The sequence below is a fragment of the Hypanus sabinus genome, chromosome 8 (assembly GCF_030144855.1).
Source record: "Hypanus sabinus isolate sHypSab1 chromosome 8, sHypSab1.hap1, whole genome shotgun sequence".
Lineage (NCBI taxonomy): Eukaryota > Metazoa > Chordata > Chondrichthyes > Myliobatiformes > Dasyatidae > Hypanus > Hypanus sabinus.
In genome coordinates, this window is record NC_082713.1 from 165,064,717 (window position 1) to 165,086,313 (window position 21,597).

Here is a 21,597-nt window from a genome sequence, read left to right on the forward strand (position 1 = left end):
TTGATGAGGTACCCCATGCAAGACATTAAGAAAGTAAGGAGGCATGGGATCCAAGGGGACATTGCTTTGTGGATCCAGAACTGGCTTGCACACAGAAGGCAAAGAGTGGTTTTAGACAGGTCATATTCTGCATGGAGGTTGGTGACCAGTGGCGTGCCTCAGGAATCTGTTGTGGGATCCTTTCTCTTCATGATTTTTATAAATGACCTGGATGAGGAAGTGGAGGCTTGGGTTAGTACATTTCCTGATGACACAAGGAGGGGGGTGTTGTGGTTAGTGTGGAGGGCTGTCAAAGTCACGTCAAGTCACTTTTTATTGTCATTTCGACCATAACTGCTGGTACAGTACACAGTAAAAATGAGACAACGTTCTTCAGGACCATGGTGCTACGTGAAACAGTACAAAAAGTACACTGAACTACGTGAAAACAACACAGAAAAAATAAAGAAACTACACTAGACTGCAGACCTGCTGTAGTTACAGTGGAACAGTGATAAGATGCAAAACTGGGTTGAAAAGTGGCTTAAGTTCAACCCAGATAAGTATGAGGTGGTTCACATTGGCAGGTCAAATATGATGCAGAATATAGTATTAATGGTAATTCTCTTGGCAGTGTGGAGGGTCAGAGGGACTTGGGGTCCAAGTCCATAGGACACTCAAAGCTGCTGCGCAAGGTTGACTGTGTGGTTAAGAAGGCATACGGTGTATTGGCCTTCATCAACTGTGGGATTGAGTTTAAGAGCCGAGAGGTAATGTTGCAGCTATATAGGACCCTGGTCAGCCCACCCGTGCCCAGTTCTGGTCACCTCCCTACAGGAAGGATGAAGATACTATAGAAAGGGTGCAGAGGAGATTTACAAGGATGTTGCCTTGATTGGGGAGCATGCCTTGCGAGAATAGGTTGAGTGAACTTGGCCTTTTCTCCCTGGAGTGACAGAAGATGAGAGGTGACCTGACAGAGGTGTATAAGATGATGAGACATTGATCGTGTGGATAGTCAGAGGCCTTTTCCCAGGGCTGAAATGGCTAACATCAGAGGGCACAGTTTTAAGATGCTTGGAAGTAGTTACAGGGGGGGTTCTCAGGAGTAACTTTTTTTTAACGCAGAGAGTGGTGAATGTGTGGAATGGGCTGTCAGCGATGGTGGTGGAGGCAGATACAATAGGGTCTTTGGATAGGTACATGGAGCTTAGAAAACTAGAGGGCTATGTGTAACCTTAAATAATTTCTAAAGTAAGCAGATGTTTAGCACAGAATTGTGGGCCAAAGGGCCTGTATTGTGCTATAAGTTTTCTATATTTCTATGTTTCTATGTAAGAAAACTTATTGAAAAGCAAATAGCTCTTAAGAGACAATGAGTTCCATACAATGAATATAAATTGGATTAAAAATTGAATTATGTAGCTCATACATTCTTCACTGCAGTTCATTCATAGATGAGCCTGCACCAATATTGACTTCTAAACCTGTAAAGAGATTAGTGTAAACAGAAGAGAGTCTGCAGATGATGGAAATCCAAAGATAACAAAGCAAGGAATAATTTGATGGTCACACACACAAAATGCTGGAGGTCAGGCAACATCTATGGAAAAGAGTAAACACTCAACACTTCAGGCCGAGACACTTCGTTAGAACTGGGGGAAAAAAGCCGAGAAATCAGAGCAAGAAGGTGGGGGGGAGGGGAGGAAAAAGTCAAAGGTGGTAAGTGATAGGTGAATCTGGAGGAGGGAGACGGGTGAAGTGAAGAGCTGGGGAGGTGAAAGAGATAAAGTGCTGGAGAAGGGGGTTTCTAATAGGAGGGGTAGAAACCCACAGAAGGGGGTGGGGGGAGCGCCAGAAGGAAGTAATGGGCAGGTAAGATGAGGAGATGGGAATGAGAATGGTGACGGGGAGGGGGGTGGAATTATTGGAAGTTCAAGAAATCGATGTTAATGCCATCATCTAATGTCACTTTACATGCAATCAGTCTATGTATGTAACAGTTCCTTGTACATTGTGTTTGATTGGATTCCTTTTATATTCATAGTGTTTTATGCTTATTTTATTGTATTTCTTATGGTTATTGTTTTTATGCTGCATTGGATCTAGAGTAACAATAATTTCATTCTCCTTTTTACTTATCTACTGAAGAATGACAATAAACAGTCTTGAATCTTTTAGTTAAATATCTATTGATTCACTTTGCATAGCAATTCACATTTTCAAAGTCCAATGTGCATGCACAGTTAGCAATATACAGAGGGGACAAAATGACCATTTTCACCAGTAACAAAACTTAAAAAGCGGATCAATTGCATTAACCAAATGTGTTTTTCTTCTCGGTTCATCTGACGCTACCAACTAAAAACGTTGGCTTTGATGCTGGCATGCCAAGTTGTAGATTCAAAGCTTCAGAAGTGAATGAGTAGCTATTTGTCACATTGAGTTTGAATGGAATATACTGTCTGTGATCAACACTTAGTGCTTTTTCAGCACCAATTAGTTCTCTCCCTTGTGGCATTTTCAGTTAAGGAGCAAATCAAGGCATCAGCTTTGGTCTGGCACAGCTGACAGCTTTCAACATGAAGCAAAAGAGTCTGTGACAAAGTAATCTGTTGATTTTCTCAGCTGTCAGCTGCTGCTTTTTCCATATTGTTACTTCTCAATAATTTAGAACTTAACATTTTAAGCAAAGAATGCCACTGATTCAATGTACCAGAAATGGCAACTAATCTCTTCCCAAGTTACTAGGATCAGTTGTATTGTCACCGGCTTGCCTCAACTAATCCCATTTATCTGTATTTGGCCCATATCCATCGAACCCGGGGGTTCCCAGCCTGGGGCCCAGAGACCCCTTGTTTAATGAGATTGGTCCATGTTTTTAATAAGGCTGGGAACCCTTGATCTAAACCTTCCCTATCTATATAGCTGTGTATTATCAAAGCAAATCACTGGCCCTGAGCACAGGCGAAGTTGGACATGAGCAGTTGGATATTCAACAGCGCTTGAAAAAACCTGATGTTGCACAGTGGCTATGCTAATTTATGCAAGTAATCCTAACAATGATATTCCGTTGTCCATAGATTAAAGGGTCTGGACTATATATATACTTTATTGTGTGGCTGTATTTTTGTGATATTCTATATATGGTTGTTATCTTGTATATGCAAAGATTAGGCCCAAGCTGTAGTATTGCCTGTTCAGACAGTTGCCAGAGGGAGGTGTTGGAGCCAGTGCACTCCACTAGGGGCAGTGTGGTGCGGTGTCCAGGCTGGAGATGGTGCTGTCCCCCAATGTTCACTCAGCAGAAGACAAGCTCTATTGTGGTCGATTGTAGATTGATGGGTTGAGTTTTGACTCTTATTGCGGTGTGCTTGCTGTCTTGTATGTGCTGTGTGGGACTGTTGGTACTGTGTTTTTCACCTTGACCCTGGAGTAACGCTGTCTTATTTGGCTGTATTCATGTATGGTTGAATGACAATTAAACTTGAATTGAATTGAATTCCAATAAATACTTATAAAGTCTGCCTACTCAGACCTGACAAGTGTAGCTAGCACACTGAAGAGGCAGTGTAGGAAGTCTGGCATGCTGTGGGTCAGTGGGACAGGGGTTTGGTGAGGGGCTGGTATGAGGAAATTTTGTAGATCACGAAAGACTCTAGCAAATTTCTACAGATGTACCGTGGAGTGCACTCCAACTGGTTTCATCACTGTCTGGCAAGGAGACGCCAATGCACAGGATTGGAAAAAGCTGCAGAGTGCTTAGGCTCAGTCAGCTCCATCACGGGTATTAGTCTCCCCACCATCATGGACATCTTCAAAAGTGATGCTTCAGGAAGACGGTGTCCATCATCAAGGACTTTCACCATCCAGGACACAGAAAGTCTCCAATTATCGCTGGCACCATTTTAGCATTTACTGAGAATACCCGCAGGAAAATGAATCTGGGGGTTATATATGGTGACGTACATGTACTTTGATAATAAAATTTACTTTGTACTTTGAACTTCTTTTAAGAGCCTCTTAGACAGGTACATGGAGCACAGGTAAATAGAGGGCTATACGCTAGGGAAATTCCAGGCAGCTCTAGAGTAGGTTACATAGTTAGCACAACTTTGTGGGCCGAAGGGCCTGTAATGTGCTATAGATTTCTATGTTCTATGTTCGTTTGATTATATTTCAGCATATATTCTTGTTGTGACTTATAGTAATTTTATGCATTTGTGACAAGGTGAAAACCCATTCAAATTAGTTATAAATAATTGTCCAAGTACTTTTTAAAAAGAGTTAAAATAATTTATATCATTTCATGTTGAGAAAAGAAAAGGGAAATCCCTTGAAAACATGCAAATGTGTTTAATTGAAAATTCTGAGAACCTACATGCAAGGTATTCCTTTATAGTATTTAACACTGAACTGCCATCGACTTGTAAGGGCTCGCATTCAATCTTCAGCACGTGATTGATTGCTTATGTCATGCCTGGGTAAGGGCAGTACACGCCATACATGCCCCATAAAGGGACTGATGGATGAACATAGCGTACCTGTGTTTCATTTGCCATATCCTTTTTTCAGGTAGGGAAAGAAATACAGAAAATAATTGGAATTTTAAGTGAACTGGAACAGTCATGTTCCCAGAAAAACTTCGTTAAGTAATTTTTTTTAAAAAACCCGAGCCTCAACTCGAGCTACCAATATTCACCACCATCCTAAACATTGTCACTGTATTTGCAGATGTCATCACATATATGAAAAGCATGAACAACATTGGATTTTGGATAAAATTCACTTTTGGATGTAGAACATTGAATCACTTGATAGAATAAATAGCCTATGAGTTATTTCTTTATAATCAGACTTCCAAGAGAACATATTTTGGTTCACAGTTGTTGTACTTTCACTTAAACACTGTTTATCATGTCCAGGCCTCCAGACCTGATGTATTGGATGCCTAAGGCCTGTAAACCCCTCCTGCATAAATCTAATTTTTAAGACAAAGATACCTGTTTTCATCAGTTTTCATCCATTCCGAGAGAAGCAATATGGCCTTCTTGTGGCAGTGGTCAATTCCAAATGTACAAGCCAAAACAAGAACTTTTTGACGCAGAGCCCTGTTCGGAAAGAAAACAGTGGGTGAAATTTTTTCCACCTCATGAAAGGTGTTGATGATTTGAAATACCATAGGACAGGTGAACAGAATTGGGCCATTTGGTCCATCAGGGCTGCTCTCCCACTCAATAATGGCTCATTTTGTTTTTCACTCTCAACCCCATCTTCCTGTAACCGCTGACATGGATTTAAGTATGCTCAATGAGTAGGCCTCCAAAGCAATCTGTGGCAACGAATTCCACAGATTTATCATGCTTTGGCTAAAGAGATTGTTCCTCATCTTTGTCCTAAAGGGACATCCTTTTACTCTGAGACTATGTTCTCTCGTTACCTTTACTAAACTAATATTGATACATTAAATTTGAGCTTCTCTCTCTCTCTCTCAAACTGCAGGGTGAATTCTATCATATCACTATCTCCTGTATTCACTTCTTTTCTTAAATTTGTCGCTAAATTTGTACCCTTTTCTAAACTTTCTGGCTTATTTTAATTGTGGAGACTTCAGTAACCTCTCCTTTGCTTTCCTTCCCTTTTACTCCATCCATACTTTTCCAATCTGTTGAACCAACCTCCCAACCAATTAGTTTAAAGCCCTATCCATTTAAAGCCCTATCCATTTAAAGCCCTATCTATTTATGTACTTTGCTGGGACCCTGGCCAGCATGTTTCAGGTGAAGCCCATCCCATTGGAATAGTTCCCCCCTTCCCCAATACCGTTTCCAAAGTCCCTCGGATTGAAATCCATTTCTCCCACAGTAATTTTTGAGCCATACATTTAGCTCCTTCTGAAAGCTTGGTCTCATGTTACAAACAATACATTTAAATGAAACACTGTCACAGGAAAGCAGCATCCATCATCAGGGACCCCAACCACCAAGGTTATTCTCTCTCCTCAGTGTTGTAATTAGGAGGAAGGTACGGGAGCTTCAGGACTCACACTACCAAATTCAGAGACAGTTATTACGCTCAACCTTCAGACTTGTGAACTAGAGGGGATAACTTCAGTCAACTTCACTTGCCCCCTCACTAAACTATTCCCATAACCAACGGACTCACTTTCAAGGACTTTTCATCTCATGTTCTTGATATTTATTGCTTATTTAATAATTATTATTTTTTTTCTCTCTGTATTTGCACAATTTATGGACTTTGGCACACTGATTAAACACCCAAGTTGGTGTGTCTTCCATTGATTCTGTTTCGGTTATTATTCTACTATGGATTTATTGAGTGCGCCCACAAGACAATGAATCTCAGGGCTGCATATGGTGACATATATGTACTTCGATGATACACTTACTTTGAACTTGGAAGTTTCATGAATGGAGACAGCAGCCAACCAATGTTATTCAAGCAATGTTATTAATTCAAGTGCTGTCAGTCACTTTACCAACATCACATTACCAACACCAAAAAGCAATATGAATATTAGCAATCTAATTTGCTTCCTTTCAACAAGTAGCAGACTGATACAGAAATACAGTATCTCCTTCCAATAATGAATTGCTTTGTATTGCACATTCAATGGTGTAGAATACGCAAAAACAAAGCCTAATGCTGCTTTTAGACAAGTTTCATCACACTTCAATGTAGAAGTTGCTGCAAGTTAGAAACTTAAGCAGTTCCTGATTCCATTCAGTCAGAAGCACCAAAGGACTCTCACAGGCTTTTAAACATAGCACATAGAACAGGTCAGCAGAATTCAGTCCACAATGCTGTGCTAACTCTTTAACTTACTCCTAGATCAATCAAACCCTTCCCAACCACAAAGCCCTCCATTTCTCCATTTTTCTTTCAATCATGTGCCTACCTAAGAGGGTCTTCAATACCCCTTATTTATCTGCCTTTATTACCATCACTGGCAGTGGGTTCCTTACAAATGTCATCATTATGTGTCATGTCGTATCACATGGGAGATTATGATCTGTGACCATGATCACTGTTGGCAAATTCTACTACATTAATTTTTTTACCATTGCCTTCTTCTGGGCAAGGTGGGTGACAGCAGCCATTATCAATACTCTTCAGAGATTGCCTGCCTTGTGTCAGTAGTTACATATCAGGACTTGTGATCTGCACCAGCTGCTCAGACAACCATTCACCACCTGCTCCCATGGCTTCATGTGACCCTGATCAGGGGGCTAACCACATGCTGCACCTTGCCCAAGGATGCCCTGTAGGCTAGACGGGGGAAGGAGCACCTTACAACTCCTTTAGTAGAGATGTATCCTTACCCCGCCAACCTATCATCCTCTATGTAAAAATCAGCATTCGACAATCAAAACACATCCCTCCCAGTACCTTCAAGTTATGCCCTCTTATATTAGCCATTTTCACCCTGGACAGAAGTCTCTGGCTGTCCACTCTATCTATGCCACTTATCATAGAAACATAGAAAATAGGAGCAGGAGTAGGCCATTCGGCCCTTCGAGCCTGCACCGCCATTCAGTATGATCATGGCTGATCATCCAACTCAGAACCCTGTACCTGCTTTCTCTCCATACCCCCTGATCCCTTTAGTCACAAGGGCCATATCAAATATAGCCAATGAACCGGCCTCAACTGTTTCCTGTGGCAGAGAATTCCACAGATTCACCACTCTCTGTGTGATGCACCATCAATAACTCTTGGAGACGTGAGGCGAGGTATAGGCTTTTATTGGCTGGAAAAAAGAACAAGCAGCAATTGACCACCACACTGCATCCTGGAGACTGAGGCAGGGGCGGTGTCCCCAATCGCCTTTATACCGGGGTCTGTGAGAGGAGCCACGGTCAGTGGGAGGAGACACAGGAGCAGTCAGCGGGGGGGGGGGGGGGGGGGGGTGGTGTCCAGACAGTTATATGTAGTTCATCACACTGTGTGAAGAGGTTTTTCCTCATCTCGGTCCTAAAAGGCTACCCCTTTATCCTTAAACTGTGACCCCTCGTTCTGGACTTCCCCAACATCGGAAACAATCTTCCTGCATTTAGCCTGTCCAATCCCTTTATCCGTTTCAATAAGATCCCCCCTCAATCTTCTAAATTTCAGTGAGTATAAGCCTAGATGATCCAATCTTTCTTCTTATGAAAGTCCTGCCATCCCAGGAATCAATCTGGTGAACCTTCTTTGTGCTCCCTCTATGGCAAGAATGTCTTTCCTCAGATTAGGGGACCAAAACTGCACATAATACTCTAGGTGCGGTTTCACCAAGGCCTTGTACAACTGCAGTAGAACCTACCTGCTTCTGTACTCAAATCCTTTTGCTATGAATGCCAACATACCATTTGCCTTTTTCACTGCCTGCTGTACCTGCATGCCCACCTTCAATGACTGGTGTACAATGACACCCAGGTCTCGTTGCACCTCCCTTTTTCCTAATCAGCCACCATTCAGATAATAATCTGTTTTCCTGTTCTTGCAACCAAAGTGGATAACCTCACATTTATCCACATTAAACTGCATCTGCCATGAATTTGTCCACTCACCTAACCTATCCAAATCACCCTGCATCCTCTTAGCATCCTCCTCACAGCTAACACCACCGCCCAGCTTTGTGTCATCCACAAACTTGGAGATGCTGCATTTAATTCCCTCGTCTAAATCATTAATATATATTATAAACAACTGGGGTCCCAGCACTGAGCCTTGCGGTACCCCACTAGTCACTGCCTGTCATTCTAAAAAGGTCCCGTTTACTCCCACTCTTTGCTTCCTGTCTGCCAACCAATTCTCTATCCACATCAATACCATACCTCCAATACCGTGTGCTGTAAGTTTGCACACTAATCTCCTGTGTGGGACCTTGTCAAAAGCCTTTTGAAAATCTAAATATACCACATCCACTGGCTCTCCCCTATCCACTCTACTAGTTACACCTTCAAAAAATTCTATAAGATTCATCAGACATGATGTACATCTCTATCAAGTCAGCTCTCATCCACCTTCACTCCAAAGATAAAAGCCTTACCTCGCTCAACCTATCCTCATAAGACATGCTCTCAAGTCCAGTCAGCATCCTGGCAAATCTCCCCTGCTCTCTCTCTAAAGCATCCACATCCTTCCTACAATAAATTGACATAGAAACTTTTTGAGCTAGAAACATTTCTTTTGATAATAGTCTGAAACAGCATGTGGTTACCATCTGCCCTCTTGATATTCAATGAAATGTAAAATGCGAAAGCACTATAATATATGATTAATGTCACAGCTCAGCAAGTGAAAGCAGCCAGGGACCTGATTTCTTTTGTCTTTCTCCAATAACCATTTTAATAGCATGAGAGCAAGGTTTTTGGTCACAATTCCTGAGCTAACCAAACCTGCACCGCAACCAATTATCCAGTGAAATCTGTTCTGCACAAACTGTGTTGTGAGCTTTTCATCCTCAAACTGCCTACTCTGTAAGATGAGCCTGTGAAAGTGGAGGACACTTGCACCTCACTACAGAAATTGGAATGAACTTGTTTCTCATCTGAAGCCTGCTGTAAGTAAACCCACACCCTTAATCCTGGGGATGTTGTTCCTCTCAGTATCTGTGGCATATCGCGTGGCAACCTTGCCATTCCTTTAGCATTTGTCTGGTTTTTTTTTTACAAGGCCGAGTTGCTAGCTCAATGCTCAACCAAGCACAGATGGCAAGCGTGCAGGGAGCCAGCCAGATTTGAACCCGGGACCAATCGCTTTGAAGCCCGGTATGGATGAGATTCTCCATAACCTCTAGACTCAGCAGGATTTACTTTGGAGCCACATATCCCAGGGTCACGCTCTACAATGGTCTAAGGTGCAGCCTAGTGTGCGGGAGTCATGATGCACCTCTGTCCGCTGGCAGCTTCCGTTCATTCTCAATGCTCTAGAGCACCCAGAACCAACACCAAGCGGCAATTAGTGAGAATGCGAGTATTGAGAGGGAAGGAGGCAATTATCTGATCAAACTATCTCAGCCCACCTCACCCCTACACTAGGTGACTAAATTAAAAAGTAAGGTAAGGGGAAATGGCTTTAGGAGAAGCATTGGTGAGGTGCTAGTGGAAGTCACCCCAGTGTTAACTATCTGTCAGTACTTACTCAATGTTTGAAGATCTTACTATAATAAACAGGTTAGAATTAGATAGAGTCGACCATTTAATTGCATTTCATCACCATGTGCTCCACTATCACTGTCAATGAAATTATCATTAACCAGCATTGAATTGGAACAGCTTCATAAATACAATGGTGACAAGAACAGGTCATAGGCTGAGTAAATCGCAATGAGTGTATCACATACAGTGTACATATTGTACATACCTGTATTTTTATATAAACATATTTTCATACACTTCCTGACTCCCCCAAAGCTTTTTATACCCTCTAAATGACACAAATGTATGTCACAGGTAAAGCCCTCCCAACCATTGAGCACGTCTACATGAAATGCTGAAATAGGAAAGCCGCATCCTTCCTCAGAGATCCTCACCACCCAGGCCACACTCTTTTCTCACTGCTGATGTCAGGTAGAATGTACAAGAGCCTCAGGACTTGCACCACCAGGTTCAAGAACAGTTACTACTCCATAACCATCGACCTCTTGAACAAAAGAGGAAACCTGCACTCATCTCTTCAGATGTTCCCACAACCAATGATCACACTTCTAGATCTCTTTATCTCATTATATTATGCTCTCATTATTTATTGCTATTTATTTATATTTGTATTTGCACTGTTTGTTGTCTTCTACATTCTACCTGATCTTTCATTAATCCTGTTTATAGTTACTATTTGCAGAGTTATGCCCAGAGAAAAAAAGAATCTCAGGGTTGTCTGTGGTGACACATATGTACTCTGATAATAACATTTACTTTGAACTCCAGATGATTAGTAACGAACAACCAACACGTTAAGTTCTGTAATTTATCTTCGCCTTTCCTCAGGTGTGCAACCGTTATTCCACAGTCACCTTGCAGGGTTACAGGTTGTAGGTTGAGTCATGATGAGGAAGGCAGATGCAATGTTAGCATTCATTTCAAGAGGTCTAGAATACAAGAGCAGGGATGTCATGCTGAAGCCTCACCTGAAGTATTGTGAACAGTTTTGGAATGAAAGGGTTATCATACAGGGAACGTTTGATAGCTCTGGGTCTGCACTCACTGGAATTTAGATGGATGGTGGGGGGGGATCTCATTGAAGCCTTTCAAATGTTGAAATGATGTGGAAAGGATGTTGCCCATGGTATGGCGTCTAGGACAAGAGGGCACAGCCTCAGGATAGAGGGGTGTCCAGTTAAAACAGAGATGCAGAGAAATTTCTTTAGCCAGAGGGTGGGGAATTTGTGGAATTTGTTACTGCAGGCAGCTGTGGAGGCCAAGTTGTTGTGTGTACTTAAGGCAGAGATTGTTAGCTTCTTGACTGCACACAGCATCAAAGGTTACAAGGAGAAGGCCAGGGAATGGAGTTGAGGAGGATGAAAAAGGATCAGCTATGATTGAATGGCAGAGCAGACTCGATAGGCCAAAAGGCCTAAATCTGCTCCTAGTCGTATGGTCTTGTGGTAAATAATTTCCCATTGGTTTGACACTGTAAGCCCACATCTGATAACATGATCAATATTTACTGAACTGTTAAAAAGCTGCTGGGCTAGAAATTCATCCTCTGTTAAATTAAAATTTTATACATATATATATATATATATATATATATATATATATGTACACACACACATACACACACACACACACACACACACACACACACACACACGTATTTGGTTGAATGATAATTAAGCTCGAATTTGATTTGACGTACAAAATATGGTGACTTAAACACCTTGATCACTCTGAAAGTCAGTTCCATTCAATCAATGGAAGACCATATAGTGGATTTAATTTGTACAACAAAGGATGAACTTATTCCCATAAAATTATTTACAAATAGTTTCTAAAGTTTGACAAAGGTAAATGATTTTAACTCAGTCTGATATGATGTGTCAAAATCAGAATTGTTTGCTGCATCTTCTGGCCATCCCAGGAGGTTGTACATTGGGGCTACTTGCTGCACAATGTATTGCTGAAGGAAGAAAGAAAGGATAAGAAGATAGGTTATTTTGCTGTCCATCCAATTTCACAATTAACGTGGTGTTAGTAATGTATTAAGCAACGAACATGCAATCATTACATATTTATTTTAATTCCATTTGATAATTGCACAGTTATTATTTGGTCCACAGGACTGTGAAAAATCTTAGTTAAGGTGCCCAAGACTTTTCACAGTCCTATATTTGTCTATGTGGAGCAAAGTAAATTTATTGTTTTTCTTTTTATTCCTGTGAACGCCCACAAGAAAATGCATCTGAAGGTAATATATGGCAACATATCCTGTGTGTACTCTGTTAATAAACTTACTTTGAACTTTTGCACTTTGACAACGTGGAGCAGAGAGCGAGTTTGTAAATCTGGTTGGAGCCAAGGTTGAGCAAAGGATGTTCGGAATGGTTTGGGTTGAGGACCATAGGAGGGCTGTGGGATAGGTGGCAGAGAAGGAGTGCTGGGGCAGGGTCAGGGAGTGGCATGGGTTACCTGAAGGCCATTTGATTCTAAACAATTGGTTTATTGATCATTATGTAATGTCTCTCTGGTACTTCCTGCTCCATCCCCTCTCCCTTCCCCTTTTCCCAACCATGATTCCCCTCTCCCTACCCACTTCCCACTCTCAGTCCACAATAGAGACCCATATCAGAATTAAGTTTATCATCACTCACAGGTCATGAAATTTGTGTTTTTATTGCGGCAGTAGTATAGTGCAACATGAATTTGACCCTATTAGAGCTACCTGCAATAGTCTCATTTCTTCCAGAATGTCGTTATTCCAAATTCTTGGCATTCTCTTTTTAGTAGCAGGATTAATATTTTTATTACCAGTTGTAGTAATGCTCTCCATCTCTTTTACTTCATAGAAGTTCTGTCATATACACATTTTCAAATTTAGTTAGGTAATTCATTACACAGTCTAATTTACAGCCGGAGCTTAATGTTACTTTTTAGCTACTACTTCTACTAACAAAACTCAGAAAGTAAAATTACATCACTGGTTACTAAAGAGGTGCTAGAGAACTGTTCACCTGTTATGCTCACATCCCTAATACGGACTGACCAACTGGTTCTAAACACAAGGGATTGGAAATCCAGGTAACACGCACCAATTGTGGAGGAACTCAGCAGATCAGGCAGCATCTATGGAGAGGAATTAAAACGTTCCTTTCCATAGATACTGTCTGACTTGCTAATTCCTCCAATTTTTTTGTGTGTATTCCTCTAAACAACTTCAATGGAATCATTTGGTTGAAAGGAAAGTGGAACAAACTGCACCACTCACCAAAGACAATCTGTTACCTAATTACTTCCTACTATAATTGTGGTTATTTTTTCTGTCAAGTACATAAATCTTACTTAAAATTTAAAAACTCTTACCCTAAAAATATTGTAATCCTTGTTCAGATCCACCAACCGGTCCAGATAAATCAAAGCATCACTTGCAGCTTCCCATGGAAGAAACTCTTTCTCGTTAGAAAGGTACTTTATAATCTCCAGAGGAATGCTCTGTGGTAAATAGCCGGCTCTACAAAAAAGAGAAGGAAGAACTAAACGCAATTATGTAAGAATCAGATTATACCAGATATCTATGTATGTTTCAAACAATCCTTATGCAGAAAAGTTAGGGAAACAAAACTCTAAAATAATGCTTGAGTTTGCTAGATTAATTCTTTCAAACTGCAGTGTTGTCATTTATCCCTTCTCAGTTTTTCTGTCAGACGCTGACATGAGGATTTTTTTTATACTGAGTGTATTTATGATCTGAAGCTTCGTGCCTTTACGGTACTGCAAAAAGAATCAATCACTGACAAAGAGAGGGACTGACAAATCTCATCACTGAAAACTGGCAAAAATGTAACGGATTGAACAATCTCTTCCCATTATATAATATTAGGGCATTGTGCTCATCTTTACTGCCTGAATAACATGATTAGAAAGCTGAGAGGAAAATATAATAACCAGTTTCCCATTCAAAAACCAGCAGGGGAAAGTGGGGTTCCACAGTTACATAGTAGTTAGGGTAATGCTATATAACAGTTCAAGCGGCCCAGGTTCAATTCCTGTTGCTGACTGTAAGAACCTTGTATATTCTCCTCATGACCACGTGGATTTCCTCCGGGTGCTCAGGTTTCCTCCCACATTACAAGGACATATGGGTTAATAGGTTAATTGACCACATGGCTGTAATTTTGTGGCAGGGGTTCTTTGGACCAAAAGGGCCAGTTACTGGGATGTGTCTCTAAAGAGAGAGAAAAAAATTTGTTAAATGTTGTGTATTTAATATTTCAGTAATATTTGAGTAATCTTATATTGTTTTATTAGGCATCTTGTTTGTTTAAATAATTAATTACAGGTTACATGTAAAAATAAGTTAATTTCATATGTGATATGTGCACACCTCATTTAAGGGAAACTCAAAGTTACAGCTGCATTCCCGGACTCCCGCATCTTCCTTTGAATTAGTTTAATGCTTTGAAATTACAAAACATAACAAAAAGTCTCATAGAAATCTAATTTCACAAACAAAACAATTTTCAGACCAGACTTGTAAATGGCTTGTGACTGGCTTAGACAGACATTCTGATCAATGTGGATGAGATGGGCAGTGAAGTGTGTTCCCATGCTTTAAAACTCTATGACTTGAAACAGACAACTTGCAACCATTCTCTTAACAGGTAAGAGACTCTTTAAATGTGCAACTAAGGATGTACAGCTGTTCTCAGATCCTGACTGCAGTCAGTTTGAAGGACTAACAGAAGATGTAAAATATGGACAGTTGCTTAATCCTTTAAAAAATCCACTGCCTTCACTTCTGAGAGGATGCTGTCAGTGATACCACTCTCCCTCACTTGTGACAGAGATGTCGAAATGTCAGGATGGACAGTAGTTTCTGATGGATTCTAGATCAGGTTCTCTTTGGGAGCTTTGCAGTTGCTTGCATGGTGGGTGGTGGGGTGGTGATGCTTTTGCTGGAGCAGGTGGGGGGAGTGGGAGGGTTGATGCGCAGCTCTATGTGCATGGGAGGGGTTAGATGGGCTTTGGGGTTCTAACATTTTCTGTCATTTATTCTTTGGGGATTTGTTTTGTGGATGTCTACAATGAGCATGAATTTCCGGTTGTAAACCGTACACGTTCTCTGATATTAGACTGAACCACCGAACCATTGATTTGAGGGACTGAGTAATGGACAGAGGTTCAGCAGGATTTTTTTTCTTTGTAACATAGGAGAAAGAGGGATTACCTTAGAAAGGTGTTTAAAATAATGAGAAACATAGATAGGAAGAATGTGCAGTCTTCTTCCCAAAGTAGGTGAATCAAAAACTACAGGGCATAGGTTTAAAATGAGATGAGAGAGATTTAATAGGAACCTGAGGGGCAAAGTTTCTATCCAGAAGGTGGCCAGCACAGTGACTCAGCTGGTAAAGATGCTGCCCCACGTTTCTGGCAACCTGAGTTCAGTGCTCACCACTGGTGAAAGTGAGTGTGAGTAAGTGTGTGTGTGTGTGTGTGTGTGTGTGTGTGTGTGTGTGTGTGTGTGTGTGTGTGTGTGTGTGTGTGTGTGTGCGTGCGTGAGTGTGTGTGTGTATGTGTGTGTGTGTGTGTGTGTGTGTGTGTGTGTGTGTGTGTGTGTGTGTGCGCGCGTGAGTGTGTCCGTGTCCGTCCTCGCTTATTCAGCAGCGGTTTCCTGTGAGGTTGGATCACTCTTAATCGCCAAGGTTGAGAATGGCTTTAGGTAGTGTGGCAAGGTCTAGGCCCAGAGTGTCGCGCTGCGATGGGGCTCAGGTCCTAGCACGTGGTGGGGTTCAGACGATTTAAATGCCAGCCTTGATGGACTGGAAAGGCAGGGTGTTGGGACCGAAGGTGAGGGTCAGGTCGATTCTGCTCGCTGTCCTGTGATGTTCACTCCTCTCTCCACGGCACTGAGGCTGTGAGACTGCTCTGGCTGCTACGCTCTGTGTGTGTGCGAACTCTTTGCCAGACTTGTCCAGCTACATGATTACTTCACTTTAATTGTCACCAAACAATTGATACTAGAGTGTACAATCATCACAGCGATGAACTGAGACCGAGGCTATGGGCCTACTCCGGCTGCTCCAGCTCCGGGTCTTTGGACTCAATTTGGTTTGGAATGCTGTTGCTTGCTTTTATTGTTTGCATGATTTGTGTTTTCCCCTGATTCTCTGCACAATGGGGGTTGGTCCTTTTTCAAAATTGAGTTCTTTTGGGTTTCTTGCTTTATGGCTGCCTGTAAGCAGACAAATCTCAAGGTTATCCTCTGCCGTTCCTTCTAATAAGATCATACTCCATTTCTGCAACCAAATATTATGTCAAACATACTAATTGGCATTTAAAACTATGCCAACTCATTCTTATCAGATTGGCCATAGGCAAGCCTTTTGGGCAGTCAGAAGTCATTCCCAAGAGCATTCTGACATGGTTATAATTCAAACTATCGATCATATTTAAGTGCACAGGACTCAGTTACTGCAAGCAGCCCATAAGACTAAGTGGCAATACCTGTCACCACAGTAGGAAAACTGACAGCAATCTATCAGCCTGAATGACTGAATCCTCTCCCAGGGGACTCTCACCAGAGATGCTACTCACTAAATCTGAAGCTATCATCTCTCTACAGTCTGAGTTTAAACTCTGCAGGTAAAAGCAATTGGCAATGTATAACAATCCCTAAAGACATCCTGTCAACCTAAACTGTCTTCTTGACACAATCTGTGACAGCTTTATGAATGTCCAGTGACAAGTTGAAGAGTTCCTAAAATTTTACTTAGGGATACAGATGGAGAACCATTCAACACAATCTATTTAAGTTGCATCAAGCATCACAACAGAACTCCCATTTGTCACCTTCTCATCCACCAAGATCACTAGACATAATTTCAGGATGAAAAGCAATTTCAGCAATATACACAAGTCATAATAAAATAATTAAACAGACCATAAGACATAGGAGCAGAATTAGGCCATTCGGCCCATTGAGTCTGCTGTACATTCCATCGTGGTTGATCTATCATTCTCAACCCCATTCTCCAGTCTTCTCCCCATAACCTTTGACACCTCTACTAATCAAGAGCCTATCAACCTCTATTTTAAATATACCCAATAATTTGGCCATCACAGCCATCTGGGGCAATGAATTCCACAGGTTCAGCACAGTCTGACTAAAAAAATTTCTCCTCATCTCTGTTTTGAATGGACATTCTACTGTTCTGTGGCTGTGCATTCTGGTCCTACGTTCTTCCACTATAGCAAACATCTTCAGCATGTCCATTTTATCTAGTCCTTTAAATATTCAATAGGTTTCAATGAGATCCCATCAAACAGAAAGCATCCTTCTGACTTATAACTTTACTTTAATTGTATTCCTGGGGCTAATATGAACTTTGATAATATTATTTATTAATTATTATTCTGGTAAACAAGTTTCTCCTCCCACCTTCCTTTATTCTCCACTCTGATCTTCTCACCTTCCTATCACCTACCCCTGGTGTTCCTCCTTCCCGTTCTGTTATGGTCTACTCTCCTCTCCTTCCTCACCAGCCCTTTGCCTTTCCTACCCACATGGCTTCACCTATCACCTTCTAGCTAGCCTCCTTCCCCTCCTTCCAACCTTTTATTCTGGCATCTTTTCCCTTCCTTCTCATTCCTGAAGAAGCGTCTCAGCCCAAAACATCAACTATCTATTCATTTTCATAGATGCTGCCTGACCTGCTGAGTTCCTCCAGCATTTAGTATTAGTTCCTTGTTAGAGGTTCATTTACAATTTCCATCAGTCGTAGAAGCCACCTGATACGGAGACTAAGTTACCAAAAATCTTAAGATTGACAGGTAAACCTGCTAACAATGATAGAGGTCGTGGATTTAGGGTGAAAGGTCAAAGATTTAGGGGGAACGAGGTGGAATTTTTTCACTCAGTGAGAGGTGAGAATATGGAAGTGAATTGAATTGACTTTCTTTCTTACATCCTTCACCTATATAGGAGTAAAGATCTTTACATTATGTTTTTGTCTCAATGTGCAAATTATAGTAATTTGTAATAGATAGTATATACGTTAAGATATGCAACAGGACAGTAAATATAGCACAGAAATACAATTGTGTCAGAGTGAATTGATCAGTCTGATGGCCTGGTGGAAGAAGCTGTTCCAGAGCCTGTTGGTCCTGGCTTTTATGCTGCGGTACCATTTCCCAGATGGTAGCAGCTGGAACGGTTTGTGGTTGGGGTGACTCGGGTCCCCAGTGATCCTTCAGGCCCTTTTTACACACCTGTCTCTGTAAATGTCCTGAATAATGGGAAGTTCACATCTACAGATGCGCTGGGCTGTCCACACCACTCTCTGCAGAGTCCTGCGATTGAGTGAAGTACAGTTCCCATACCAGGCAGTGATGCAGCCAGTCAGGGTGCTCTCAATTGTGCCCCTGTAGAAAGATCTTAGGATTTGGGGGCCCATACCAAACTTTCTCAACTGTCTGAGGTGAACGAGGTGCTGTTGTGCCTTTTTCACCGCACAGCTGGTGTGTACAGACCACGTGAGATCCTCGGTGATGTGGATGCCAAGGAACTTAAATCTGTTCACCCTCTCAACCCCTGATCCTGTCAACAGGGGCTAGCCCAGGCATGGGCAAACTACGGCCCGCGGGCCATATGCGGCCCGTTAAGCTTTTTAATCCGGCCCGCAGAACTTGATGAAATTATATTAATAAACATTGTTAACGTTTTCTCCCCGCAATTCTGGCGTTTTCCCAATAGATGGCGCACTCTATATACATTGACCTTTGTTGAGGTGCAGCGTATTACTCCACATTTGCGCTTTACTTTGTGACCTTGTGGCGACCCATTTCCTGGCACATCCGAACCGGCTCACAATTAGCCAGCATTCCGGCTAAGAGAGATAGCCTGCGTGGATTTGCGAGCACAGAGCTCCGCATACCGGCGCACTCTCCCTGCTTTGTCATTCTGCGGGTCGTTGTTGAGTTTTGGCACAGGGGACAATTGAATAAGAAGGAGCAGGACAAGTAGACCTGCATCTCCTACCGTTTTTGAAATAAAGACAGTCAGGAGGAGAGTGATGATGATAATATCTTGAAGGATAACAGAATTTTCAGTGCTTTAAAATAATAACTGTTACTATTAAAAAAAGCTGTATTTTATTCATTTAATTTTCAGTGTTTTAAAAGTCATTTCAATAAATAGCTAAATACCATGGGACTTCAAAGACAGATATTTTGTTGTAATGCATTTGTTCATTTTCAATTGAAATTAAAGCACATGTTTTCTACATATCCCATGATATTTTATTTTCTCTTATGAGGTGTATTACCAAAACACTCCGTCCATCTGTTCCTGGTCCGGCCCCCCTGTCAAATTTTAGAACCCTTTGTGGCCCTCAAGTCAAAAAGTTTGCCCACCCCTGGGCTAGCCTGTCTCCATTACTCCTGTAGTCTACAACCAGCTCCTTAGTTTCAGCGACATTGAGGGAGAGTTTGTTTTTTTGGCACCACTGTGCCAGGGTGATGGCTTCTTCTCTCTAGGCTGGCTCGTTATTATTTGAGATTAGGCCAATCAATGTAGTATTGTCAGCAAATTTAATTAGCAGACTGGAGCTGTGGGTGGCAACACAGTCATGAGTATACATAGAGTAAAGGAGGGGGCTTAGTGTACAGTCCTGAGGGACTCCTGTGTTGGGAATCAGAGGGGTGGAGGCAAGGGAGCCCACTGTTACCACCTGCCGGCGAACTGACAGGAAATCCAGGATCCAGCTATACAAGGCAGGGTGAAGGCCGAGGTCTCTGAGCTTCTTGTCAAGCCTGGAGGGAATCACTGTGTTGAATGCTGAACTGTAGTCCAATAACAGCATTCTCACATAAAGCATTCTTCTTCTCCAGATGTGTAAGGATGGTGTGTGGCTGTTGTGTCATCTGCCGATCAGTTATGTCGGTAGGCAAATTGTAGGGGGTTCTGTATGGGTGGCAATATGCAGTGGTGAATGCAAGTTCAATTTCAACATTTAAGAGAAGTTTGGTTAGCTACGTGGATGGGAGCAGTATGGAGGGCTATGGTGTGGGTGGAGGTCGATGGGAGTAGGCAGGTTAATAGTTTAGCATGGTGTAGGTGGGCTATAGTGCTCTCGAGCTCTATGATGCCAAAATTCAGAAGTGGAGTAACATGCCAAGGATGAATGTTAGCACAAGTATTCAGCTCTCACGACAAAATACTTAAAAATAATACCTCTAGGGCAGAGTTTCACTCCAGAAGTTCACTCTATCACCCTTCATTACACAATTATACAATCCTCAACAAAGAATTTTAATATATACAGTATTTTTAAATCAAAGGCTATTTGTGTTCTGGACCGCATCATGTGTATCAGTGCAAGTGACATGGTAAGATTGTTCACCCTTCACCAACATCAGACTCAAATTTTACCCACTGCAGTGCAGAATTAGACTGGTGTCCGGAGACAGGAATTTATTGAACTGCTGATTTTACAACAAGTGTAAAACTTACCTGGCTAGGTTGAAGGCATCATTAATCAGACCTGCCCGGTTTCCAACTGAGATCACCTGTCAACCAGAAAAGGGAATGATTGAGCACCTAGGTGTACAACAACCGTATTATTGTGTTTTAAGTGGTGAGGCCCACACCAGAGTGCACATTTCCCTACCTCAGGTTTGGTCATGAGCTGTTCGATTAACAGCTGCCAGTTCCTCAAATCATAGTTAACCCTAAAGTAGCCAGTCTGATTAAGGTTTCCTAATAACCAACTACTTTCACCCAACATACTGATTCGATGTTGCTCTGTAAGACAGAAAGGAAACTGAAGCTTGCTTGATTCATTTGATATAGAATGATTTCAGCTTCACTGATATTTCTTAAAATGAAGAAAAAGAAATCAAGAAAGGTTCAAAGGTTAAATTAACATCAGAGAATGTATACTGTTACGTACCCCTTAACTGGGTCACTTACCAGCAAAGATAGAGAGGTCCGTTGAAGTCTTATGGTACTATTTTTAACAGTATTTATTGATAAAAATACACAAAATAATATCAATGCAAACATACAGATAATATACGTCGCCAATACTAAATCTAAAAGCGCGGGTATAATAATAATCAATAAGGAATAGCTCTATCATTGTCTAGGGGATAATGTATTGTCCGATGGAAATATAAAAGTCACTTTAGTTCATTCAAGCTGCAGCGTTTTGGTTTGAGAGAAAGACGGTTAAAACTTGCCCATTCCTTTTATGATGTCAATCCTTCGAGAGTCGTTGGGAGTTGATTTCCCCGTTGTTAGCTAAAAACCGTTCTTCCATGGTAAAGGCCCACCGATTCTGGGGCAAATGGAACTGAACGCACATGGCCTTCCCACCGGCTTTTGCTATTACGGGATCGCTAGCGTTTCTTCTGGTGCGTCTGAGGAGCTGTTCCCACAGACCCTCTTTTATCCTGA

At 41.7% G+C, this 21,597-nt stretch overlaps 1 protein-coding gene across 1 annotated transcript in view; it reads right to left on the reverse strand.

Moving 5' to 3' along the window:
- Nucleotides 1–21,597, reverse strand: part of LOC132397846 (thyrotropin-releasing hormone-degrading ectoenzyme-like) — a 169,673-nt gene that overhangs the window by 18,784 nt on the left and 129,292 nt on the right. The window contains exons 11-15 of the mRNA XM_059976595.1: nucleotides 20,810–20,943; nucleotides 20,653–20,708; nucleotides 13,506–13,653; nucleotides 12,008–12,105; nucleotides 4,983–5,090 (exon numbers count right to left, since the gene is read on the reverse strand). Of these exons, the coding sequence (XP_059832578.1) occupies nucleotides 4,983–5,090; nucleotides 12,008–12,105; nucleotides 13,506–13,653; nucleotides 20,653–20,708; nucleotides 20,810–20,943 (544 nt within the window). The remainder of the gene's footprint in view (nucleotides 1–4,982; nucleotides 5,091–12,007; nucleotides 12,106–13,505; nucleotides 13,654–20,652; nucleotides 20,709–20,809; nucleotides 20,944–21,597) is intronic.